The following is a 27,967-nucleotide window of genomic DNA, read 5'->3' as shown; positions in this document are numbered from 1 at the left end:
TCTTGTGCTTCAATTCAAAAAAAAAAAGCTATGTATTCACAATATGCACAATACAGAATTCTATTCTCTTTATTGACACCTATGTTTGAAACATAAAATTGCTTGCAAATGGACATTTTTGTCTGTACAGTTTGAGCAATAGTAAACCTGCAGTAAAAAATAAAGTCCTTAAAGAAGTATATTGAAAAATAATTTAGCAAGTAAAGCAAAAAAAAAAAAACACAGATCAGATTTTTCATGTACCATCTCAATTATTCCTTTCCAACAAATAAATAAAGAAATATCAGTCTGTAGTGTACCTTTTAAATTTTAAATCATGACATGGATGTATGTAAATTACTTTTGAAGAGCAGTTACTAATTTAAAGTCGGCATGAAACAAAAGTTGTGATAGTCTTTTCTTCCCTATTGTGACATATATCCAATGAAACGACTTCTCGAACAAGACAAAATGTTGGGCGGGACTTGATTTTTATTTTTTTTTGTCTATCAGGAATTGATTAGATTGTTGCTGTCATCTCATGAATTTTGAAAAAGAAAAAAGACGTGTACGGACAAATCATTTATAATAAATACTGCATTATAAAAAAATAAGAATTATAAACTAAGAACCGTAATCACTGACGGATGTGTTTCAGCCTGAATCATGAGGACAACTGGCCCCTCAATTGAGCCTGGTTTCTCCCAAGGTTTTTTTCTTCTTTCATTCTGTCACCTGATGGAGTTTGCGTTCCTTGTCACTGTCGCCTCTGGCTTGCTTAGTTGGGGACAACTTAATATTCAAAAATATTATTGATCTGACTGGGCTGATGCTGTTGTGTAAGAACTGAACTGAGCTGGACGATGACATCATTTTTTGCAGAGCTGCTTTTTAGATGAAAAGTAATTTAATAATTCATGATTTTTACAATAGAACTGAATCAGCACTGAACTGACTTAAGCTGAACAACAGCCAGAAAGCATAATTTTCCTGTTAACACTGTAAAGCTGCTTTGAAACAATCTGTATTGTATAAAGCTCTATATAAATAATGGTGACTTGACTTGATTAATATAGGTGATATTTGAGACCTTTGACCTTTGAAAACAGTGACATCTTTTCTGTGTGTGTCTGTGGCAAAGCGGTGAACTCTGATTAAGTATTCAGCACCTGTATTTTGTGCTCTGCATGCAGAGCATTCCTGCATAATGGATGTATTCAGACACTGTTCCTGTGACTCTTAACCTCCTGATGTTTGTGACCTGTGCTAATGGTCGTACACTCTCAGAAAAAAAGGTACAATTTTGTACCAAAGAAGGTACAAACCCTTGTCACTGGGGCGGTACCTTTTACTGGTACAAAATTGTACCTTAATATAGAGGAACAAATTTGTTCCATTCCAGTTTGTACCTTAAAGGACATGATTTGTACCATGGGCAACCAAAATGTACCTTTTGTTTATTAAAACTTGTTGGTACAATATTGTACCTTTATCAAAGGTACAAATTTGATCTTTTAAGGTACCACCCCAGTGACAAGCCCCTTTGTACCTTAACTGTGTCAAATTTGTTCCTACGAGAACTATTAAAGGCTATTTTTCTATTGAATAACATGCACATTCAACAACTGAATCCAAAAGGCATCAATTTAATCATTTCTGTAAATACATATCAAATACATATGAACGTTTGAATACTTTCATTCCAACTTACAGTAAAGTATTTATTTGTGTAAATACATCAAAGACTTCACAATACAATAAAGACTTAGCAAAATTAACAGAATATCACTTCTTTAAAAAGATTTGAAAGAATTTAAAATGCAATTACACTAAAATGTTACAGTACATAAAATATATTTTCTCATCTACAACAAAGCTAGAATTGTTTTTTTTCCCTACTTTTCACACAATACCCTTGCATTTATTTAACTTTTTTATAACACCATCCTCCAACCGAACTGCTCGGCAATTTCAGATCCCTCCATTTTTACACTGCTGAAGATTCTCCTCTCACTGAAGACCCGTCCAGTCAAGAAGTTCCCAAGATTTGCACAGTGGGTTGAGATAGCCAGTTCTTCCTGAACATAATGAAGAATCAATATTAGTAAAGACAGATGTAAATTTATTAAATTTATACTCCCAATGACAAGCTCAAATTTGACCTCTAGACTTAAAGGGATAGTTCACCTAGAACTGAAAATTCTGTCATTTACTCGCCCTCAAGTTGTTCCGAATCTGTTTACTTGAACAAAAAAGAAGATATTTTAAGAATTGAAAATTAAACAGTTGATGGGGCCCCATTAACTTCCATAGAATATTTTTCATACTATTTTCATACTATGGAAGTCAATGGGGCCCCATTGACTGTTTCATTTTTTGGGTGAACTACAAATCCTTCAACATCTCGTTTGGCATCCATGTAATGTGCTTCTATTACGGATTTCAGCTTAGCCAACCTCAACAATTTTACTTAAAGGGATAGTTCGCCCAAAAATGATATTTAAGCCATGATTTACTCAAGCCGTTCGAGATGCATATGTCAATCTTTTTTCAGACAAACACATTTTCAGTTATTTTAGAAAATGTCTTAGATCTTTCAGTGGTTATAATGTGAAGCAATGGGGTCCAGCTGATTCAAGTCGCAAACTGTGCATGCATCCTTCACAAAAATAATCCATCCGGCTCCAGGGGGATAAACGAAGGCCTTCTGAGGGTAATCCGTGCAGTTTTGTCGTAAAAATATACATATTTAAAACTTTATAAACGAAAATAACTGGCTTCCGGTGGCGGTCGGCGCGCGTTCATGGAGATGGTTGCTGGCTTATGACGTAGGACGTAGCGCAGGAAGCGTCGTGACGTAGAACGAACGTGACAGCGCAGCCAGAGAGCAGAGCAAAACAAAACTCTACGTTCGCTCTACGTCACGACATCATTCATCTCCATGAACGCGCCGACCGCCACCGGAAGCCAGTTATTTTCGTTTATAAAGTTTTAAATATGTATATTTTTACGACAAAACCGCACGGATTACCCTCAGAAGGCCTTCGTTTATCCCCCTGGAGCCGGATGGATTATTTTTGTGAAGGATGCATGCACATTTTCCGACTTGAATCAGCTGGACCCCATTGCTTCACATTATAAACACTGAAAGATCTAAGACATTTTCTAAAATAACTGAAAATGTGTTCGTCTGAAAAAAGATTGACAAATGCATCTCGAACGGCTTGAGGGTGAGTAAATCATGGCTTAAATATCATTTTTGGGCGAACTATCCCTTTAAAGGGTTAGTTCACCCAAAAATGAAAATTATTTTGTTAATTACTCACCCTCATGTCATTTCACACCTATAAGACCTTTGTTCATCTTCGGAACACAAATGAAGATATTTTTAATGAAATTCTGAGAGCTTTCTGTCCTTCCATTGGGAGCAATGCAACTAACACATTCAAGGCCCAGAACGATAGGAAAGACATCATTAAAGTAATCCATGTGACTCCAGTGGTTTAACCAATTTTATGAAGCGATGCAGGTGCTTTGTTTTTATCAAAAAACACAATTTACCACTTTATTTAGTAGGGGGAGCACTACGACGCATGCGAATTGTGTTGACTCAAGACCGGGTGTTGTTCCGTGAATGTGCTTTAGATAATATTATTTTGTAAATATAGAGGTAAATTATGGGGGTTTTTTGTTTTTTTTGGGCAAAACAAAGCTTACATCGCTTCATAAAATTGAGGTTAAACCACTGGAGTCACTTGGATTAGTTTAATGGTGTCTTTACTACCTTTCTGGGGCTTTAATGTTTTAGTTGCGTAGGCTACCAATGGAGGAACAGAAAGCTCTTGGAGTTCATCAAAAATATTTTCATTTGTGTTACGAAGATAAACGATGGTCTTACAGGTTCGGAATGACATGAGGGTGTATAATTAATGACAGAATTTTTTTTTTTTTTGCTGAACTATACCTTTAAGGAATCCTGGAAACACCTTAAATCAACCACAGCATGCATTCGGTCCATTTTCTGGAATAACTGAAATGCAGATAAGAAAACAATTTTCACACACACAAAAAAAAACTTTCTGCATTTTTACATTTTCCACAAAGTTTTAAATTATTCACTTAAAGCTTCATATAAAATACCCAGAAAATTAAAATGTTAAACTAATCATTTGAAACCATTTGAATTGAGAAGTTTAGTAAAAAATGTCTGAAGAGACTACCGCTTTATATAATAAACAGATTAAATTTAGGATTTTATTCACATTTAAACATTGAACAAACAGAAGCTCAACCGCAGTTGCTTTGACAAGCGAGAACAAACCTCAATGGTTCTTGCGGAAGCTCAAACGTGCTGCAAAACACACGAGAATGAACATCATCGGTTTTCGCACGTCTAGCAAACATGCTTGAGCTTCCGTTTACCTCAACTGATGTGTGAATTGATGAATATTTATATGTGAATAAAAGCCTAAATTAAATCTGTTCATCATATAAAATGATCGTATCTCTACAGAAAAACTTGGACTAAACTGCTCAATTCAAATTATTTTACGATCTCTTTATTATGGTAGCATACAGGTATCAAAAGACATTTTGAAATGTAATATGCAAAATGGCAATGTAATATATAAAATGGCAATGTATTTCTTATTTAAATTTACATTTTCCATACCATATGTGCAATGTTTGGGGCAAAGTGACAATTCAAATTCAATAATATAATTAAATTAGCCATCTCCTACACTTGTTTTAACATATAATTTAAACATATTACAAAAATGATTAGAGATGTTTAAAGGCATAATTCACCCAAAATTAAAAAAACTATGTCATTAATTATTCACTCTCATGTTGTTCCAAACCTGTAAGACTTTCGTTCATCTTTGGAACACAAATGAAGATCTTTTTAATTAAATCTGAGAGCTTTCTGTCCCCCCATTGACAGTCCATGCAACTAAAACTTTGATGCTTCAAAAAGTTCATAAAGAGATTGTAAGACCAATCCATTTGAATCGAGCAGTTTACCGTAGTTCACATTTTCTGAAGAGACATGATCGCTTTATATTATGAACAGATTTCAGAAGCTCAACCGAACATGCTTGACACGTGAGAACAAAAGCCTAAATTCAACCTGTTCATCATAAAGGAAGCACAAAATTTAGACTAAAACACTCAATTCATATGGATTAGTTTTACAATCACTTTAGGAACTTTTTAAAGCGTCAAAGTGGTAGTTGCTTAGCTGTCTATGGGGGGTCAGAAAGCTCGTAATTGATGAAAGAATTTTCATTTTTGGGTGAACTAACCCTTTAACATGTTCAACGTAAAATTGTAGCAAAATGATAATTTAAATGCTATTTTTCTTAATTGCATTTACACTCACAGTTAAGACACTTATGATTGCATTTTTATTAAATACCCGCGATGAACGTGGCAAAATTCAATCTGGATTTTAAAAAAAAGGATTCCGAGACGATCATTGCATCAAGTGCCTTAACTTTGAGTGTAAAAGCAACTAGGAAAAATAACCTAAATTATAATTTTGCTATAATATTTGCTTGAACATTTTAAACATCTAATTTCTGTAATACATTTAATTTTTTATTTTTGAACTGATAACATTTTCAAATGTATGTTTTAATTTTATGTTAAAGCTAGTGTAGTAATGCAAATTATTATATTATTGATTTTGAATATTTTTTTGCTCCAGATGTTGCACATATCATATAGAAAATGTAAATATAAATACAGAAATACATTGCCATTTTACACATTGCATTGCCATTTTGCACGTTACATTTCATATTGACATTTGGTACCTGTATGCTACCATACTTTGTGAGTGTCAGAGTTTTAGGTGAATATACTTTCAGTTAAGTGACAGAAATCTTTCAGAGTTCATTTGAAGTGCAGTTACTGTGCTTTATCAAGATTGACATCACTCTGTCATTATGGCAAACATTTTGTCTTAGAAATATAAATTCAACCTCATCAGAAAAAAGAATATCATAAGATTAAGAAACTCAAATAACACATTGTACTGATACTTGCCTCACAGCTGAGGACGCAGGAAGACTTTCAGATGTGTGATCAGTGAGACCAGCAGTGACGGTTTACCCCATCTAAAAATCAAAGACACATTAGCTATGAGTATATGACATGTAACTTTATATGACTTAGGACAGAATCAGGTAATCGCATTCATTTAAACACAGAACGAGTGATCAACTATTTTATCTGCGCACTGTTCGTTGGCGTTCAATCACCTTGTTCCAAAACCGCATACAGTATTGTGGACTAATGTAAAGTACACCAGCATGGCACCTCTGGTTGAGCATTCATTTACAACAATGTTTTAAATGTGAACTTACGACACAGAAACTCAATTTTGCTTTAAAATATATTTGCAGACGGCTATCACTGACTGGATTCGTACAATTAACGTTAAGCTATTTACACTCGCTATTATCATGTTGAGTAGCTGTAACGTTTTATACATTTTATTTGGTTAAACATAAACATAAAACCCACCTTTGAATTTCCTCTTCTCTTCGTCTTATAATTCGAGTCCAGCCACTAAAGTACTTCTGACGACAAAGAGGGCGAAGCCATGGCTTGTGGTGGTGCTCCGTGCTCGTAATCTGCTTCGCGAAGTTCCCGCTCTCCGGTCTATTTGAAAATGCAGTAACGGCTGCAACCTTGGCCAATCAGTTTCATGTTGCCTAATAGCAAAGTTAACATTTAACAGTTAACGTTATAGTGGATAATGGAGAACAAACGCCATATATTGTACACGTGATGACTTAATAATAGTCAATAATTGCATTTTTTTTTTTAAAGTGTAACGTTATAACTTACAAGTCAAATGGCTAAAAAGCATTTGGAGCAAAGCTAATTTAACTCGCTAAATTAACGTTAAGTGGCTGAAACATTTATATTTTAGACTTGTGAACTAAATATATACATAAATTATCAGAACTCACCTTTAAAATTCGTCTTCTTCAAGTTTGATAAAATAATCTCGACCGCGCTGCAGTGTGTAATGTTAGCCTGCTGCTTCCCGCTGTCAGTTCGGAAAATTCCTGGCTGAAGCGATTTCGACCAATCAGTGTCTTGTTGCTATGCCAAATGTTCAACACAGCAACCAATCATGAATGAAACAGTAATTTGGTCCATCACTGTACCCTTGATGTGAGAACAATTATGTACCTTCATTTCAATTGTACCTTAACAGGTACCAAACAGTATCATCAGTGGTCTTTCCTGTACCATTAAAGGTACTATTATTGAAAAGGTACAAAACTGTTCTTTGAGGAACATTATTTGTACCACCGTGTACCTTTTTTTCTGAGAGTGTACCCACTTACGCTAGCACACACACACAAACCTACACTTTTAAACTGCATAAAGAATACACTATGAAGCTGAACTCTGTATTACCTGTATGTATTTTTCCACCAAATCTGAGCATGTAATTTTCTATACACAGCAATGAATAAAGGTTGTATATAGATTTTTTTTAAAATGTTTTTGAAAAAAGTCTCTTATGTACACCAAGACTGCATTTATTTGATCAAAAGTACAGTGAAACAGTATTATTGTGAAATATTATTACAAATAAAAAAAACCTGTTTGCTGTTTAATATATTTCAAAATATAATTTATTCCTGTGATGGCAAAGATGAATTTTCAGCATCATTACTCCAGTCTTCTGTCTCACATGATCCTTCTGAAATCAATCTGATATGCTAATTTGGTGTTCAAGAAACTTTTTTTATTTATATATATATATATTATATTATGTTGAAACCAGTTGTGCTGCTTTATTATTTGTTCAGGATTCTTTGATTAATAGAAAGTTCAAAAGAACAGCATTTATTTGAAATAGAAATCTTACATATAAATGTTTTACTGTTACTTTTGATCAATTGAATGCATCCTTGCTTAATAAAAGTATTCATTTATTTTTAAAAAAATGCACTATCATTCAAAATGTTTGCACTCCATCCATCTTCTACTTTAAGTCAACTATCACCATCGCATAGCTTTTTTTTGTGCCAATCTGACGTTCTGTTTTTTTAGTGTGTATTTGCATCTGTGCGCTGACTGTGTGTATGTGGATTTATTGCCGACTGTGTTCAGCGCTGTGCTGGAGGGAACTGGGGATTACAGCATTTCCATAACAAAGCCCAGATAGATTGGTTTAGAGTCCACGAAATACTGCCACTGCTATTGCTATTCCGCACTTGTAGAGTTTGACTAACCTCAGAGAGAGAGAGAGAGAGACAGAGAGAGAGAAGGAAAGTAATGGATAACTAAGGGATGACTGCATCACTGTCAGTCAGACTGCATGTTTATTATGTCACATGGTCTCCTGCCCTGTCTGAGATCACCTGGTGCTCCAGCATGAGCTAATTTTAATGTGACAATAGAGCAGGAAGAACACGATTTCTATCATGATTTATTCTGGAGCAAATGGAAGAGCGACTACCGGTCAATATGAGCACCATGTTTACTCAGCAAATGATTAGTTCACGTGTAAGTGAGCAAAGTACTGATGTTCTGAATGACAAACTGTAGATGCTTAACACCATATCCTTCAAAGCCCCAAGCGATAAATCCCATCTTGTCCATACTAATAAGAGTTTGTAGTGCTATCTGCCAACATCGTGGCTTAGCAACCCATTTAGCCACATTTCATTTTTTTATATTAACGCTGTTATTGTAAATTAAAACTATATTTAAAAAAAAAAAACATAAAAAAAAATGTTTACTGAAATAGAGCTGAAATAAAATTATAAATATTAGACGAAAAATTTAAATTTAAACCTGAAATAAAAATAAATTAAAGCTAAATGGAAATATATAAAAAATGATAATAAAATGACAAAACCACACAAAATGACTAAACCTAAAATTAAAATTAAAAATGGAAAAGATCTAATTGATTAAAGCTAAAAGCTTTGTTAATAATAAATACTATAAATATAAATAATAAAAACAAAATTGTAAAAAGGTTTAAAACGCACAAAAAACTGACTTCTGGCCCAATTTAACCCTGGCCCCTCACCATATTTGCATATTGAAAATAAAAATAAAAACACATATATTCTTATATCACAAATTTGAGTGCCTGCTGATCCCACACTATCTGCTGCTTCCTTTTGAACTCCTACATACTGCTTGGCATAAAATGAATGTCACAATGTTTACAACTCTTGTAAAGTGCATGGACTCCGTTTTTAACCTTTCAAATTGAATCCATAGCTTCCTCTAATTCAGAACATCTAGTTCGGCCAAATATTATTTTTAGTTTTTACATTGGTCTCCCTCCAACAAGGTCACAAGGAACATCGGCATTCTTCTGTAACATTTTATAATGACTTTCATTAATAACATTATAACAAACATGATTGCGTTTTGGTTAGTCATCATTAGTCCATGTAGATTTAAATGTCATCAAACTTAATATTTGGTATATGAACTTTTGACCTGTAAGTATAATGTTTGTTGACTTGTTAATGAAGGTTCATTCTTTCTTTAAAACCACAGGAAAGGTAGAGATGATGAGGAAGGGCACACCTTCAGGGCACCTCAGACTTGTTGTTTTTGGATAACTTTACATGTGCAGAATTAATCAGTTTTTCCCAGTGAGGGATCAAAGTGCAAAGATAGCATGCTGCAAATTATATGACCCTTTTAGTGCGTAGATACAACAAACTGTTGAGCTAAAATGATGGAATAGACCATCTGCAACCCCTGAATTGTCAAGAAACTATCACCTGACCTAGCTCAAGAACAAATACATTAAAAAATCATGGTGCAGACTGACCAAAGCCTTTCCAGACTGGAAGAATCATATCACAACCGACAGCAAACTGTGCCCACAGACTAGCCATAACACCATTTCCATGCTTGGAGAAAATGTTGGGGAAAGATTAGCATATAGAAAAGTTTTACAAGTCACTATCTCCTCAGAGAGCTTTAACCCAAAGTCCAAGGTTGTTTGAAGGATGTCTAGAGTGAATGCTCTGTCCCACTTGGTATAATATAAATAGTTGTCTAGAAAGAATATAGTGGTGTAGGCGTTTGGAATCCAATTAAATCCATTTCAATAAGGCTTGACAACTCACTTTTTCAGTGTCCTGGGTTCTGGAAGTATTTTTTCCCATTTATTTTCTCCACAGACATTCTATTTTTCACATAGACATTCCAAAATTGATTTTTGAACCAAACCATCTGGCTCTAATATAAATCACAACATTACAACCTTTGATTTTGAAGCAAATTTGAAAACCAAAAGACAATGGTGCGTATACTTGGCGTCTTTTGCAAATTATGTAATCAAATTATCAGTCCAATGATTGAAATTAAAGCCACTGACTATAAAGTAATTGATTATAAGTATAAATTAAAGCTGCAAGCAGCATTTAGCGGGGTTCAAGCATTTAGGGTCTTTAAGCACATAAGGCAGTTTAGTGAGTTGTCTGAGTTTTCGTTTAGGATTTACAGGCTTTTGAGTGTTTTTTGCCATACACATTTTCTAAATGATCCTATTATGGCTACCCAATGGGTAAAGTTTAAGTTTTTTATATAATTATTGATCTAGAGAGTCCAGAGAATTGTACTGCACTGATATATTTCCGATCGGGTGAAAAACATAGGACTAGTTCGCAAAAGTAGGTTTTTAACATAATCGCAAGTATTTAATGAACAAATTAATTGACAGCAGTAGTTTTTGAGGCAAAGTTGTTCAGTATGAGGAGATCTATCAAATGACATGCATCACGTGATTACAAAGCCGTAAAACCTGTTAGCGTCAACTAGTGGCCGATTTCTTTCAAAATTCTTACAGACCTCTAGGGCCACGAGTCGAACATGCCCACCGAGTTTCGTTCCGATCGACCTTCGTTAACCTTGTCTAAGAGGTGCACAAACTTTATTGGCCTATGGCGGCATAGACATACATGGCACCTTGGACCAAAACATTGCATGCCAATTTTAAAGTCAATCGAACTAATGGTCAGGTGGTTATAGCCCTTTTCATGTTTTAGTGATGTTTGGCCTGATCTCCATTTTAAATAATTATTTTAAAGGTGCCGTAGAATGCATTGATATATTTTAAATTGTTCTATGATATCTCTGAAACAGAAATGTCTTCAACAGTCAAGTAGTGGATAAAATCACTAACGTTACTTTCTGCTTGCGGTAGGGGTTGTAATGGAAATATAACATTAGTTGGAACTGCCCCCTTCTTCAGTATCAAACGATGAGCGAAACCTGCTTGATATTGTCCCAGGTTAGAAAAACTGTCAGTGGTGAAATGGGCAGAGCAAACTAACAGCTTTGAATTAAAATGGTAAGGTATCCTGTTGTAAAAATCAACCATGCCTTTTGGCAGTTCTCTTTTGTGGGAAGGGAATGAAAAGTTCTGAAATCCGCAGCACAGCCTCGAACATAACATTTATATCCATGATCTGACATTTTCACTATTGTCCTTGCTTGCTTCTTCACAATACCTGCAGAACTTCTGATGATTCGGCTGTGCAGGTCCACGTTAACACTGCCTGGCCTAGAACATGGGCTGGTATATGCAAATTGGGGGGGTATAAATATGAATGATCCCGACTCCAACGTCACAGTCGGTGTTATGCTGTAATTCACTCATTTTTCAGCGGTCTTTTGCAAACAGGAGATTTACACATGAAGGAGGAAACAATGGTGTTTGAGGCTCACGGTATGTCAGTTCCTTGTCCAGAACTCTTACCATTCAACTATGCCAAGATAAATACAGTTTTCAATTGTATGGCACCTTTAAAATAGTTGATTAGTAATATAATGCTTACTTGTAGTCTGAAATGGCTTTAACAAAAGAAGAAAAATATTCTTAGATGTCTGTTCATTCTAATCATGTACAAATAAAGTAGCACAGTAAGATTACATTTATTTGAATGCATTAGTGGGTGTGTGATTGCGCTGTGTGTGCAGCTTATCAATATTAAAAGTGAAGGTGTAGTTGATATCTTTGTTGATAATATCTGTAGTAATCAGAAAAAAACAATTAAGAAATAAAGAATTAAAATTACAAATAATATTCTGTTAAGATATGAGTTACAATAACATGATTTGCAATAGTAATAATATCAATACTATATGCACAATACACAAAGATTAGACTCTCAGGTCTGTGTCTTTCAAAAACATTAGTATTGCAGCCAATGTGAGTCTGTGGGATTTATAAACAGACAAAATATGATTTGAAATGTTATTTTAATGATTTTATAAAGTTTAAACAATATTTCAAATGGAAACTAACTGGAAAATAATATTTTAGTAAGCAGAATGAAGCAATGAGTGGTCTTCTGGTGGTTAAAATGTAAATGAAAACAATAATACTTAAACAATAATACTTAATACAGTAACCATGCTTCAACACACACATGCAAACACATTTGGTTGTAGATGTAGATATTTTAAATTAAAGATAGGTAACAAAATGATAATTGCAAATCTCCTCCGTATAACACCATTTTCAGATTTCAAATTAATCACTGAGAAGCAGAATTGTTCAAACTGAGAGCTCAGTACAAATGAAGTGATAAACTGACAAAACATGATTGTGTTATAATAGGTGATTTTCATGCAAGCAATTTTATATAGTCTAAAAATGTATGCAAAAGCACAGGTAAAAATATTTTTATAAGTAGAATGTCCTGCAGAGGGCAGTAGAAGACCACTAATTGACTCACTTTCATTTGAAAGACTTTTTTATCCACCAGTAAAACAAAGCAGTTTTACCATGTTCTTTCCATTAAGCATGCTTACACACACAGACACACACAGACACACACACACAAAGACAAATATGTTTTCAATGTTTTTGGGATGTTATTGTGAAAATATCTTTTAATGGTCTAACCATTTTCACATATTTCTTTGTGATCTGTATTATCAGTAATAATAATAATAAATAGCTTTAAGCATTTGCTTGTTGGCCAAAGCTGAAAGCTGATAAAAAGATTAATACTATGTCTAATACTGCTGCTCCCTCTAGTTGACAACAGTGGAATTACAGCCTCCATCTTACAATTGAAGTGAATGAATGGGAATTAGTTTTTTCACTTATATCTCGGGAACCAGATGGCGAAAAATTCTAAACCTCAGAGCATAGATAGTGCTTGAGGAGCCCTGTTGAATGAGACCATCACAGTGTTTTTGGGCGATTGGGGCCGGGAGCTATGACCATTCAAAGGCATGTCTTTTGGAGCAGTTTTCTCTGGAATGCCGAGGGCAAATTACACCACATTTGAATCGAAGCTAGCCAAGGATGGGCCCTTTCCAATGAGCCCTCACACAAGGTTCGGGGTGATCTGGTTCGGGAGTTACGGCCGTTCAAAGTCGGGGGTCCCGCGGACTAGCTTTCCGTGGGGGGGGCGCGCTCCCGAGGCCCGCGACGCTACGTTTCGATCAAGAGCCCGGAGAGGTCCTTACCATCAAAATTTGAGCGCGCGGCCACTTTCCGTTTTCGAGTTATGAGTGAATTTGTACTGGGGGGGCGTGGCCTAAATGGCGGACAAGGTTTTACTTTCGTTTTCTAAATGTAAAACAATTGTCAATAGTAACACTCCAATAGATGCATTTTGACAAAATGTGATTGTAAATGTTAAAATAATGATTTTATAAAGTATAAATATGAATTATATAACAATATTAGGGAGTAGTATGATGAAATGACAGCAGGGGGCAGTACAATACCACTTATTGGCTTAATATGCCATGTTATATCATTTTTACCTTTTTAACTGTTATAGAGGCAAATTTTGTCCGATCTGTCTGAAATTTTTCATGCTTGTTAAGAGTAACATGTTCTGACTAGATCTGAAAGATATTTAAAAGATATAGGCTTTTGGGGACACTTGGTCAAGGCTACATATTAAAGTGACCCTATTATAGCCATCCAAATGAAGAAGTTATACTTTTTCTGATAATTATTGATCTAGAGAGTCCAGAGAATTGTACTGCACTAGATTTGAATATTATGATTTGAAAATTATAAGATCATAAATGGAAAACACCATTTACAGCCAATACAGGCAATTTACCATAGAATATATATTGTTTCAAAGCTTTTTAACAGTTATAGCGCCACCTATGGTCCAATCTCCATAAAAATTCCCATGCTTCTTTAGCATGTTATGTCACATGTGCTCATCAATTTTTGTAAAGTTCTGAGTTTTTATTTATGATTTATAAACGTTTGAGTGTATTTTGACACGCCCATTTTCTAAATGATCATGTTATAGCCAAACAAAAGCAAAATTTTCTTCTTTTTTTCGATAATTATTGATCTAGAGAGTCCAGAGAATTGCCCTAGACTGGTCTGGTTCCGATCGGGCGAAAAACCTAGGACTAGTTCGCAAAAGTAGGTTTTTAACATGTTCACGAATATTTAATGAACGGTTTGATTGACAGCAATGGTTCTTGAGGCAAAGTTGTTCAGCATGAGTAGATCTATCAAATGATATGCATAATGTGACTATAAGTGTAACACCACGTGATTACAGAGCCATAAAACTCGTTAGCGCCAACTAGTGGCCGATTTCTTTCAAAAATTTTACAGACCTCTAGGGCCATGAGTCGAACATGCCCACCGAGTTTCGTTCCAATCGGCCTCCGTTAACCTTGTCTAATAGGTGCTCGACTTCATTGGCCAATGGCGGCCATGTTTTTTGAGATACGCCAATGTCCTCATAGACATACATGGCACCTTGGACCAAGACACTGCATACCAATTTTCAAGTCAATCAGACTAACAGTCAGGTGGTTATAGCCCTTTTCATGTTTCTTTCATGTTATAGCGCCACCTAGTGTTTAATCGTTGTGATTTTTTTACTGTGACCCCAGATTGAACTCCTACATATGTGTACCAAGTTTGGTGAAGCTATCTCATTTACTTTTTGAGTTATAGCCATTTTAGTAAAATAGGCTCCTCCCACAACGTTCATTTTGAGCCCCCTAGCGACTTTGAATCGAAATATCGACGTTTTTTCGATAATTATTGATCTTCAGACTCCAGAGAACATTTCTGCACTGGTTTGGTTCCGATCGGGCGAAAAACCTAGGACTAGTTTGCAAAAGTAGGTTTTTGACAAAATTCAAAATGGCGGAAAAATTTGCATACCGGAAATGAAATCGGAGATATACGTTTTGTTCGCCATGAGGTCTGGATTCCATTGATATAAGACACTTGAGTCTAGGACATACGGTCTAGGAGTTATGACCAGTTTCGCGCGTTTGGTCGCTATAGCGCCACCTATGGGCCAATCGGGGTCATACTCTCTGAACCTTTCCTCGATTTTTGTACTACCATCTGACAAAGTTTCAAGTCTCCAGCACTTACGGTTTGGGCTGCACGATGCGTTTTAGCGGAGAAGAATAATAATAATAATAATAATAAAAATCAGTACAATTACAATAGGTGTTCAGCACTTCGTGCTTGAACCCCTAAATAGCATATATTTGAGGTTTATTGCTAAATATTCAAGCACAAACTGATAAAAATGCATGGCGTTAGCCTGTTTTCCATTAAAGATTTGTGCAAAACATTTGCGTCATTTTCTAAATGTCGATAAACAACTAATGTGACATGACGGTGTTTCCATTAACCGATGTTATTCGAATAAAACATAATTTTTTCCTCTCGCGCATTCCAAAAATCATGGCAACGAATGTTGTTCGGTTTACGTATATTGCAGCCACCGCACTAGCCATTATTTTTAATCGAAGGAGACGTAGCCGTGTTATCCAAGCATTAATGGCAAGGAAAGCCCCTTATACTGAGGTGCGCCTTGAGGTGTTTCTGGGTGTTTCTCCCTCCCTCTGCTTTGAGGTCTTGATAAATTGTGTCATTTTTATTAGAATCCAGTATTCCCGTAATTCTTTTGTCTTTTATGAGTTTAATAAATAACTCTGTCTCATCTTCTGTCCAAACATACTGCGCCATCTTTAAAGAATGATCATCTTTTACGTATGCCATGTGACCTGTATATGCAAAAGATTTTTCCATTGCAGTTTTGCGAAATATTCCTTTTTCGAATTGCCTGAAAAACCAACTCATGCGAGCGTAAAAACTTTTTTGCAATATATGGGAGTTTTTGCAAAATTTACGTGTTTCCAATGAGTTCAATTCGCAATTTCAATTTGCGCAATTTGAAGGGTAATGGAAACGCATCTATTGTAGTGCATGGCATAGCATTCAATCCATCTAACAGTGTGTTTGTGTGTGTGTGTGTGTGTGTGTGTGTGTGTGTGTTACTGATGGTGTTGTCAGGGCCGTCCTCTCCTCTTAAATTAAAAAAGTCTCATGGCATCTCAGGAAGTATTACTCTGTTCTAGCCTTGTCATCCTCAAGGACCCTCATCCCATTTGCACAGTCACTATCAGCTAGCCCAATTGGCGTATATACCAGGAGCCTCATATTCATCCATTATTGTCAAGACTGCTTAGATTAGCAGCTTCCATCTGGGCTTTTCTGCACCAGGTGTTATGTAGTGAGGCCATTTTCCCTCTCAAGGTTGCCTTGGTGCCAGAGTCATTTAAGCTGTTCATTTATTGACTCGCTGCGATAAAACCAGTGCTTCCATCGAGAAGGGACAACGTAACATACTCGTACAGGTCCATTCTATCAGTGCCCTCGGAGTGCTGGAAAAGTAAACACGATCTTCTGGGGACTCAGTGCAGACAATGTGATGACTCAACTGTCTGGAGTCTTTTAGCATGCTTCATTTAGGACGGGCACTGACCTTTCCAATTGTATCTCACATGCATCTGTTTTTGTCCTCATTCTATCTCTGTTTTTCCATGTTTTATTGGCCATTTCTTTATTACCTGGATTCTTGGCAAGTTGTGACATTTTGAAGTCAAATTTGTTTGTATAATGTATAAATGTCATAGGCTGTGCAAGTTTCTTGTTGATCAAATCATTTCAGCTCAAATCATTCCATCTCTCCAGACTGCAACCAAATGGTCGCATTCAGGGGCGTAGCACAAGATCCCAGGCCCTATGTATAGGCAGTCCTGATGGGCCCCCATGTTCCAAATAAAATATATTCCAGACTTTTCAAGGGCCCTCTCTCCCCTTGGGGCCCTGGTAATCAGTACTGGTTTTACCCCCAGTCCGACGCCCCTGGTCGCATTTTGCAACTTTTTTTCCTGCCGGTGCGACAAAATTTTGACAGAGATCGCACTGGTGCCACCACCACGTTGGCTAACTGATAAGAGCTGCCATTTTTGAATATGAGAAACATCAAATAACAAACGAAACAAACGTGTTACAAAACCGCGCAACTTGTTTGAGCTGCGCAGCACAGCCAGTTTATCAGCTCGGACCAATATGCGGCGCAGAACAGCTACTCGCGGGTCAATCTCGATCACGCGACAACGTTACAACACAGCGTTGTGGGGGATCCAGTGAGAAAGCATTTTAAATTCGCAGCTGTTTTAACATCGCTGCAATAGCATTCAAATTCAGTGCAGAATTCTCTGTTGTAAACCATAGATATCAGATCAAACAGCGCTGACATCAAACAGATCAAACAGCGCAAAACCAGAAAAAAACATTGTGCCATGAAATGCTTTTTAGGGATGCACCGATTTGAAAAATTTGGCTGATACGATAACTCTTTATATTTGAAAGCCGATAACCGATATATTGGCCGATAAATCTAAATCCAAATTTTTATATAATTTTTGAGAGCCTGATTACAAAAACAAAAGTCTCACCATTGAAAGCCATGACCCAAACACACAATTATAATGTTTTCATTATAATTTATGTAACCTATATGACAAACTTGCGCTGCACATGTTGCTCTTAACTGTATTTCCCTTTTTGAACTGATTCCAATCATATTTCAAGCTATTCAAAACCATCATGGCGAACAGTGAAGTGTCTCAGCTTAAGGAAATAATGCATTATTTATCGGCTTTAATATATCGGCCAAATTTTCTTTTCTTATTTTCTAACGAAAACATTAAAAGTGAACATACATCGGCCGATACCGATAAGGAGGCGACATATCGTGCATCCCTAATGCTTTTCAATTCACAAATCACCAACATTCACCATGGATTTAATGTAGTAACGCTAACTGTAACCATGGTATTGTGGCAGAAATAGTCAAATGTTTTTACATTATTCATTTCAGGGTTCGTACAACATTTTGTGAGTGAAATTCAAGCCCTTTTCAAGGATTAATATAGGACTAATATAGCTTTTTTTCACATATTTTACTTTTAAATGTATATTTAGGTATTATGAAATCCCTTATAAAATATCAAATCCTCAAGAAATACATTTTTGACCCTTTTGTACTGAAGTATGAAGTTGTAAAACTCAAGAAGTCTCATGAAAAACAAAAACTTCTTAAAATTGTGAAGAATTACACAGAAAGCAAGTAAAGACTGCTCCTTTTATAATCACTGAAGCTGTCGGTCAGTTCAGATACTATAGAAGAACAATGGTACATTTAATAAGAGTAGAATATTTACATTTTTCCATATAAAAATTAGGCTGTTGTTAAAAATAAATTTTATCTGCATCTACACTCAAGCTCAGTGTTTTACTGCACATTTGCATTTCCAAGAGAATTAAAACATGTAATACCATTAGTTACTGTACTTATTAATGCAAAACAATAAGAATAAATTACCTTTATGATCTGTGAAAACAGATCTAGTGAAATTGTATTTAGGAAAACTAATGGTCTAAAATATCCAAAAAGCACTAGCACAGTGTTATAAACTTTGTTCACTTGTGTACTTACATTATCCCAAATGTTTCCAACAATGTTTTAATCCAAACAAATTCACAATTTTAACCAGTGTAACATCCCTCCTCATTGTGTCGCCTGTCAATGGCATCATATCCGCGTTATCCTCCGCTAGAAACCATGTCAACACAGTGAATCTCATGAAAAAATGTGGAAGTAGTAGTTGCAGCGTCTAGCACGCCTCTCTGTTGTTGATCGTCATGGACCACAATTATTCGTTATCGTTTGCAGCCGGTTCTGTTGTCAAAGATAACTCCAATAAACATAAATGTACGGGTGAATCAAATGACCCAAGAAGAGTTTTGGACAAGGGGAGAAATAAAACGATGATCAATATCGGTGTGGAATTTCCTAACACTGTTTAACAAGTCTGGTGAACAAGTCAGTGGCAGTGTAATTAAATCCAGTATGTGTTATACATACTAAGTCAGCCTTTTTGCTAAATGCTGTGGGTACGTTCAAATGTACGATTGTTTTGAACACGTAAAACTGTGCTGTGTTACCCCACCATTTAATTTGACAAATAAAGTGTCATGAATGTAGCCTGGCAAGCCAGACCTACATCAAGATGTTAGGTCTGGCAACTCTCCATAGACACGGCTCAATCCGAGGGGCGGGATAAATGGCTGTCTTTCAGATTCCCTCTGCACGCAATAGGACAGCGCTTCAACAAACCAGAGCGTTTTCCCAACTGCGGAGCTAACGTTAGTTGAAAGATTCAACTTTTGAATCTGGCCGGCAAAACTACGAACACATCTTCCTTTTTTAAGAATGACTTAAGTGCCGTTTTTTGCTCTTTTCTCAAAGAAAAACTTAACTCCAAGTCCTCCAGAGTCGCGGCCAAAGCCGATTCGAAAGACTCTTCAGCCTTGAGTAACTGAGGACATTTACTGTAGCTGGTCATTGTCGCACATTAACTGATTATTCTCTAAATGACTATTCACAAGGGTTTTGTAAAAAAAAAAAAATGTTTACTAGATAAATATCAATACAGTATGACGTCAGGCTTCAGAAACAAAAATAGCCACCTAAATTTAGAAGACTCCCCTATGAATGCCTTTTTGTTGCATGCTGAATGATGTCACACATGAGTGAGATATTAATAATACACCTGTCTTGCCGAGATACACAGATCTCATCTTTCTCTCTCTCTCTTGCTATCCTTGTTGTTCTAGACCGCTCACTATAGTGCCTATGATGCGACTCGATATAAATCTGCAGTGCTGAGTCACTCTCCTGTCTTCCTTTGCCCTATCAGACAGATGAAGGAATAAACTGACAAAAATAAGAGGTGGAAAGACATTGAAAAAGAAAATATGTTATTGCATTTCACACTTTAACCACATAAAGTGTTTTTGGACCCAAGAAAGAGACAAAATGAAAGGGAAAAGACTTAGCGTATGAATTAAAAACAGCTCTGTGCAAGAGCAAGCGAGCATTCATAAAGAGAGGCAGTGATGTCACTGCATGGAGTGAGAGAGAGGAGAGGTGGGGGCTCACACTCCGCTTGCCGCCTACTGAACACACACGCGCACACATACATACACACTATCTGAGAGTTACAGCAGGCTGTTCAGAGCAGGAGAGCAACACATCCAAGCACTCAGACGTGCTGCTCACATATACTCTGTCAGGGGCCGGTCATCCCTTCACTCTGAGTGAGCCCAGCATGCCCTCCAGGACCGTGGACTGTAATATCTCCACCCTCATCGCCTGCGCGGTGGACGTGGAGGTGTTCACCAATCGGGAGGTCAAGGTAGGGCAGGAACTTCCATCCTTGTTTAGGGTATATACAGCAAAGAGTTGGCGTAACTGATTTAGAAAGACGTTAAGACTGTGTCACATTGACATCCTTCATTCTGAAGTACAAATAAAAAGGGTTATAATGTTTAGACAGTGTGCGTATGTAATTATAACTGACTAGAGTACATCATTATAAAAATCTATAGAAAAAGACACTTTTTTGCACTGAAAGGCTCATCGATTGAAATTAAGTGCTTTTATTCGTCTTTCAAATGATTGTGTTTGTAAATTTGCCTCTTTAAATGATTTTCTGTCTAATAGTTGTTTTGCACTCATTGGTAGTTTGCCTTGAGTCGTACACTCTCTTCATTCACACCGCACACCTCTCATTACAAAGAATACACTTAATCTCAGTGCATCACACTCTTGACCGACTGACCATCATTATCTGAAGTCTGTAACATGTTCATCTTTCACATCACAGACTGTCAGACCTACAAGGTCACTATTGATTCCACATCCTTCATTTGGATGGGTGTTTACAATGCTTCATTGCACCCTTTGGAATCAGTGGGATCTATTTTAATTGAACACTATTATACTGTACTTGGCAATTTAGTAAATATTAGAGCTCAGCAACCAGGGTCAGATCTGATGGGGCCACATCTCTTTGTCCTGACAACATGTGATGACAATTTGAATGTAGTGTATCCTCATCGTGCATGGAAGGAATGTCAGTAGCGAAGAATTGTTCTTTTATGACTATCGGTGCTCCTAAGCACTATGTATCCAGAAATATATTGGAATTTATTTGTCTAACATCATGGAAGCATCTACAAAGGAAAAATAATGGGACATTATTTCCGTATTCCGGCAATGCAATTATCTAAAATCTAATCTCTTTTTTTATCAGCAATGATTTTCATACTTTTGGTCACGTCCCCAAGAGCCACTGGTGTTACATTAAACTATGACTTGGTGTTGCTCACAAACAATATTTTGTTAAGCGATATTGAATAGTAGAGGACGATCCTGGAATGGACTCTTTTGTCTCTGTACTACAGTATTTAGTGTTGTCTGACAAACACCGTTAAAAACATATGAATATTGTTTAACTTCAAATTCTCTGTGACAAGCGGGTGTCAGAAATGGAAACTTCTGCAGCACTTTTGGTAACACTTTAGTTTGGGGACCAATTCTCACTATTAACTAGTTGCATATTGGCTTGCATATTATATTGGCTGTTCATTTGTACTTATTAAAGCACATATTAATGCCTTATTCTGCATGACCATATTCTACATCCCTTATTCCTAACCCATACCTAAAAACTACCTTACTAATTATTAATAAGCAGTAAATCATGAGTTTACTGAGGCCAAAGTCTTAGTTAATAGTGAAAATGTGTTCACCAAACTAAAGTGTAACCCTATTTCTGCTTTTCCATAAGTGCCACCTACTGTCAGAGAGTGTAATCACATTTTATTCTGCCTGTCTGCCATTTTTTCTGCATTGGTATGAACAGACAATCACATTTTTGTGCTGAACATTGGTGTGAACAGGCCTTTAAGTTGTCCTGTTATTGGTAAATATTATTTTGACAGCAGAAAAAAAAGTTTTTGTAGGCTAAAAAGAAAAAGAAAAAAATGCCAAATTTTGATGTAAACAAAATTAGGATTTCTATTTGTATTTATTTTGAAGAAGAAGAAGAAATGATACACTGCTCTTGCCATACAACAACCATTCATATAAAAATGAATGGGCTTTGTGTGAGGAACAAATCAAAAATGTGACTTGCTAACCCTTTAACCCACATCCAAATTTAGATTGAATTATTACTTTGAGTATTGTGCATTACACAAAGCTATCATATGATTTCAGAAGACTCACCCAGAAATGAAAATTAACCCATAATTTACCCTCACCCTCAAGCCATCCTATGTGTATGTGACTTTCTTTTTTCAGCCAAACACAATCGAAGTTATAATAAATAATATCTTGGCTCTTCCAAATTTTATAATGGGAGTGAGTAGCGCCTGAGGGTTTGAAGCCCAAAAAAAGCGCATCCATCCATCATAAAAGTTATCGGTACTGCTCCAGGGGTTAATAAAGGCCTTTTTAACGATGCATTTTTGTCAGAAAAATATCCATATTTATAACTTTAGAAACTAGAATCACTGCCCTTTCATTTTTGGGTGAACTAACCGAGAACTAACTTTTTTTAACGAAGAAGTTTTCATGTTGTCAAGAATATAGACTGATATCCCAATGTTTTCCAGTCTCATATAATACCTCTTTATCTTTCCTACTGTATATGCATCCTGCATCTCTTCCTGCCTCATGAGTTTCTCATGACATGTTTCACATTGCCTGCGCTGTGACTGGGCTGAGTTTCAGCTGGGCCATAATGCTGAGTAATAGCAGGAAGAGCAGTGGGTCTTCTGGGCTTTCCACATTTATTTGCTCCTTGCTGGGAACACGGCAAGTCAGGAGGTCACTTTTATTTTCTCTTGGTGCCATGGAGGTGACCTGCTTCCTCTAATAACAGCAAGAACATCTCAGGCACTGCAGCACGACTCCATTTCCTGTCATATCAGTTCACCAAATAAGCATCCAAATATTAGATTTTTATTATTTTATTATTGAATTTTTTTTCCTTTGTTTTCAGCTTTTGTACGCTGCGAGGGAAGCATTTGATAGTCCTTCTGATTGTGATAAAAGACTCTCAAGATTATGTTTTCATCCTGGGCTCCTTTTTGTATGACGTCACAATTAAAAGACCTCATCATCTTATGTTTCAAAATGAAATCATTCTCTTTTCCATGCATTGGTTAGAGATTGCTAGATCAAGCAAAAACAAATGTTGTGCAAAATATGCATCAGAAGGCCAGTGAACAAGTATGTGACAATTATATCTGTTTGTTTACATCTCTGTATTATACTAGATCCCAGTATTCATGTAATATTTAGGCTTGCAGGCTTGCCTAAGAGAAGCATTGTCCTGTTTTATAGTGGTAAATTCAAAGAGTTATATTTAACCGCAGTCAAAGTTGAGGAAAATGAGCTTGAGAGGATCTGGCCTGGATCTGTATAAGATGAATAGTCTCTCTCCATGCAAAGAAAAACTCACCTTTTTCTCCTCCCCCTTCTGAGGCTAATTCATCTCCCAGCAAGGAGAGGATCTGGTCTTGATTAAAAGCAGGGGACTGTTAAACTTGACATTCATTTCAGGATTAATGTTAAGGTTAGGCTCACTTTGCGTTTTCCCCTCTTCCACCCCCTATTAAGACCGTTTTCAAGCCCCAACGTGAACAGTAAACACACAGTTTGGCCAAGGAACATCTGTAATATCTTAAATGCCTACACACTATCCTCAAAGACGAATGGAAAAGCATTGAACCTCATTTTTTTCTCCTTGATGTAAGGCCAATCATTCCATTCTAATGGAGTCTCCAGCCATATCTGCTGTTTACATTTTTGTATTGTCATCTGACACAGTTTGTACTTGCTTTGGTTCGTCTTGGCAGGAAAGCAACTATGTGAAGTTAAGTGAGGTGTCACTGGGCTAATGCGTGTTATTTTTAGCATCTCTCTTATCCTTGATGGACTTTTTATCTGTCAACCAAAAAGCTGTTAAACGAGTGTGTCATTGCGCAGTAATTTCATGCTTTAGTGGGTTGAGATCATACAGCGGCCTAGACGTCACCACAGGCTGTTTAGAAACTAACATGGCTGCTTGGCTGCTTCCAAAACAAAGGATTTTTCCCTTTCTTTCTAATATAATTCAGCCTGATTGGTCCTTTAATGCTCCACTCTCACCTAAAATGGACATGTTTTTGAAAATTGTTTCACTGACGTCCGAATCAAACATGTCTGTTTTTCTCGCACAAGCTCATAGCGAATTACCTAATGTTTTTCTACGTTTTTCTACCTCCTTTACCTTTTTGTGATTGCAATATAGGCTACTAGACAATACTTCTAATTAAAGGATAGTAGGGAGAGTCCGAAAATGTATATTCTGTCGTCATTTACCATTATTTATCATTCTAAACCATGACATAAAAGAAGATATTTTGAAGAATCTTTCAACTGTTTTTGTCCACACAAAGAAAATGGGATCCAAACAAAATTGAACCCCATTGACCTCCACTGTATAGATAATAAACTGAGACAATCTTCAAAATACCATATTTTGTGTTCCACAGAAGAGAGCCATACAGATGTAGAATGACATGAAAGTGAGTAAATAATGACAAAGTAAGTACAGTCATTTAGTTTGTTGTACTGTTGAGTATACCTGGGATTGTGCCAAAAGAAACGTTGATGTATGTCACTCACAGCCTTTAGTTTTAGTTTGAATTGAATTAAATATAGTGTTTACTAATGTCAAAGGGGATCTTTGACATTAGTAAATCCAGAAGACTTTACACAAAAATGAGGTTGAGAAATTCATGTTTTTAATGCATCAAGGGCCAACAAACTAAACGCGGCAAATTAGAGTGAGAGCGCAATTCCAAAAAAGCGCAGATGGAAGTGGAAAGTTCTGTGCGGTATCGTACAGACACAACCGGATCATTTCCATAATGACCAACGCTCTACCAAGAGGAGCGCAAATTAGCATCTGATTTAAGTCATGCTTATTTTGGGCCGTTAAATAATGGCACAAAAAACAGTAAATTGACGAGCACAAACCTTAGTAAATCGCCTTGCATGATTAATTTAAATACGCTCCTCCCATAAATTGCAATGAAGTCAGCTGCAAAAATAACCGTGTCAATGCCTTATCAGCTCAAATTTTTCACTGTCTTTAGTGAATCCTGACAATAGTTTTTTAACACCAAAAGAGGTTGGCGCTGGCGCAAGCTTTTATTAAATCTGGCCCCAAGTTGGTAAAAATACAATGCAGTTATTTCTCAGTGTCATAAAATTTAAAATAAAGGACTATGGCCCGTTTTCACAGACAGGGTTTATATTAAGCAAGGATTAAGCCTTAGTTCAATTAGGACATTTAAATAGTTTTTATAAACATGCCTTAGAAAAACATATCACTGATGTGTGCATCTTGAGACCAAACAATGGCACTGACATATAAGATATATCAGTGCAAGTTGCTTTCAGTTAAAACAACTAAAACATGCACTTCATTCTGGGACTAGGCTTAAGCCTTGTCTGTGAAACCGGGGGATTGTATTTGTAGTCAGAGCTTCATAGCCATAATGACTTTGTCTTGACAACATTATGTCTGATTCTCATGACATTTATACCAGCAAGTACCAGATGGTATCAATGTTCATTTCCACCACCTTAAATGAGGGCACTTAAACTGCTGTTGCTGTTTTTAAATGTGTTTCAAGGTGGTGGTAAATGAAGAGCAGACCTGTCGATTTGCTAATGTCCAATAGGCTCCTTGGAGTTCAAAAATAGAAAAATATAGAGTGGGGAGAGGAGAGGGATGTCAGATCTGTGCCAAGGATCAAACCAAAAGCACAGCAATATACGCAGGTTTCTATCCATTCTGTTGAGGAGAACACATATGCAGCTCTCAATGGAGGCAAAGTACCACTGATATTTTCTACTGAGAATTTGAGATGTTTCTGCCAGTCTGCTGTCTTTCTCTGCACTTTCATGACTTGCAAACTTTACCTGCAACCAACCAAGTAGTTAAATATTGGATCTTGTTTTGAAAGAAACCTAGATGATACACAAACAGTATCATAAAGAAATGCAACAATGACATGTTTGTCTGTGCACAAATAATCTATTTGCAGTCAAAATGTTTTTTCTTCAGTATGCAATTCAAAATGACATGAAAAGCTAGTTAGTCGGACATACGTACGTGTGTGTGTGTGTGTGTGTGTGATCAATCTACTGAGAATGGAAAATCCACCATGCGCCAAAGTTCTGGTGTTTTAAAAATGGTAATTATATAAATATATCATTCCACAGATCCTTTTATGATTAGATAGAGTAATATTTTTAGAATGCCAGTGGCAAAATATTCCACTGCACATAACCCTGCATCCTCCTCCCTTCATCTCAGTGTCCATATTTGTAAAGGAATGTCATTTATTTCCACTACAAATAATTTGCTTTGAAATGTCCGCTGAAGGCTCTCAAAAAGGAACATAACACCATGTAACCCGTTGTACTAAAGTACAGTCATACTTCAGCTATATTTATCTCCATCTGTTTAAAATATTAAATCTATTTGTTTATTACTTTGTATATTTGGCCTCATGTACTCAAGGCATAAAGTGATACTCTTAACCTCAGTGTTTCCATTTGGGTTTATTTTCTAAATACATTCCATGGCTGTGATGGCCAGATGTTGTATATTTTTGGTGTTAATAATATAATAATCACTACTATTATTGTTCATACTTGGGGTTAGTGATTTGATCAACCCTAAGTGTTAACCTTCGGCTTGTAAATCTTACCGCACTGTTTGTCCTATGGACATGAATGATAACTACCAATTGTGCAGGGCTGCATTTCCCAAAAGCATCGTAAGCCTAAGGTGATCATAAAGACCATTGGTGTCAATTGTACAACGATCAACTTCAGCTTACAATGCTTTTGGGAAACGCAGCCCAGCCTGTTTTTATTTTTCTAAGCAGACAGGTTTTTGTTTTTCGACTTTGACTTGAAAAATAAGGACCAGAATATCAGTAATTCGCTCTTTTGACTATAAGCCAATTAGCAACCACCAATAACAGTCTAGAAATAAACCTGGTCTGAGTTGTGAACAAACCTGGACTCTGTTTACAGTACATTGTGCCACTGAAAATTCAGCTCATATTTGGAAAGCCATTTCTCACAACAAAAATTGGGAAATGTCTGACTGCCTTTCTAAAATGACCAGCATGAAGCTGTTTGACCAAGGGAGGCTAATAAAGCTAGTTAAGATGCCTGATAGGGACACCAGCATCCACAACACAACATATGCTGATGACCAGTAGAGCTGTGACGTTAGTGAATGATCTCATTTCAAGGTGCAGTGGATCAGACGAATGTGCTTTGATCTGCATTTCACACACCATCAAGTTCTGGCTACATAATTCGCTCTGGGTACACTTGACATCTTGCAAAACTTCAGGGAAGTGCTGAGTCAGAAACCTGGAGTATAGAAAATGTGCACACACCGAATGCACTGGACTGGATCTGGTGTCACCTGTCATCGCTGAGTCATTCAGGATCGGCCCAGCTGTCACTGCTGATACACACCTTACGTCCTGACACACGGTGGAGACGACACATCCACAGCTGTCATCTCCGGGGACGTTCACTTTTGGCACTGAGATGAAGGAATATGCTGGAGGTTTTTCACAGATTGTGACAGGATACAAGGTGTTTGGCGAATTGACGCTGTGGAAGAGAACTGGCTCAGCTATCCATCTGTTTCTGCAGGAGAATAC

At 36.6% G+C, this 27,967-nt stretch overlaps 1 protein-coding gene and 1 long non-coding RNA gene across 3 annotated transcripts in view; one reads left to right on the top strand and one right to left on the bottom strand.

The window, feature by feature from the left end:
- rcan2 (regulator of calcineurin 2) overlaps positions 1-27,967 on the top strand; it is an 82,243-nt gene that overhangs the window by 39,148 nt on the left and 15,128 nt on the right. Inside the window, exon 1 of one of the 2 annotated variants that reach the window (XM_084091166.1) lies at positions 20,332-20,565. The exons of the other annotated variant lie outside the window; for it this stretch is intronic. Coding sequence (XP_083947292.1) covers positions 20,479-20,565 — 87 coding nt within the window. The 5' untranslated portion in view covers positions 20,332-20,478. Of the gene's footprint in view, positions 1-20,331; positions 20,566-27,967 lie in introns of those variants that run through there. 2 annotated transcript variants of the gene reach the window in all.
- LOC311068604 lies at positions 1,610-7,336 on the bottom strand. The gene is made up of 5 exons (XR_014603408.1): positions 6,963-7,336; positions 6,511-6,701; positions 6,031-6,101; positions 3,944-4,009; positions 1,610-2,057 (listed from the first exon to the last, which is right to left on the bottom strand). It is a non-coding gene; the product is annotated as an uncharacterized lncRNA (long non-coding RNA).

This window comes from Abramis brama, assembly GCF_963993115.1.
Source record: "Abramis brama genome assembly, chromosome: 18".
NCBI lineage: Eukaryota > Metazoa > Chordata > Actinopteri > Cypriniformes > Leuciscidae > Abramis > Abramis brama.
The sequence above is the reverse complement of the archived record's forward strand: the minus strand, read 5'-3'. Positions and strand labels throughout refer to the sequence as shown.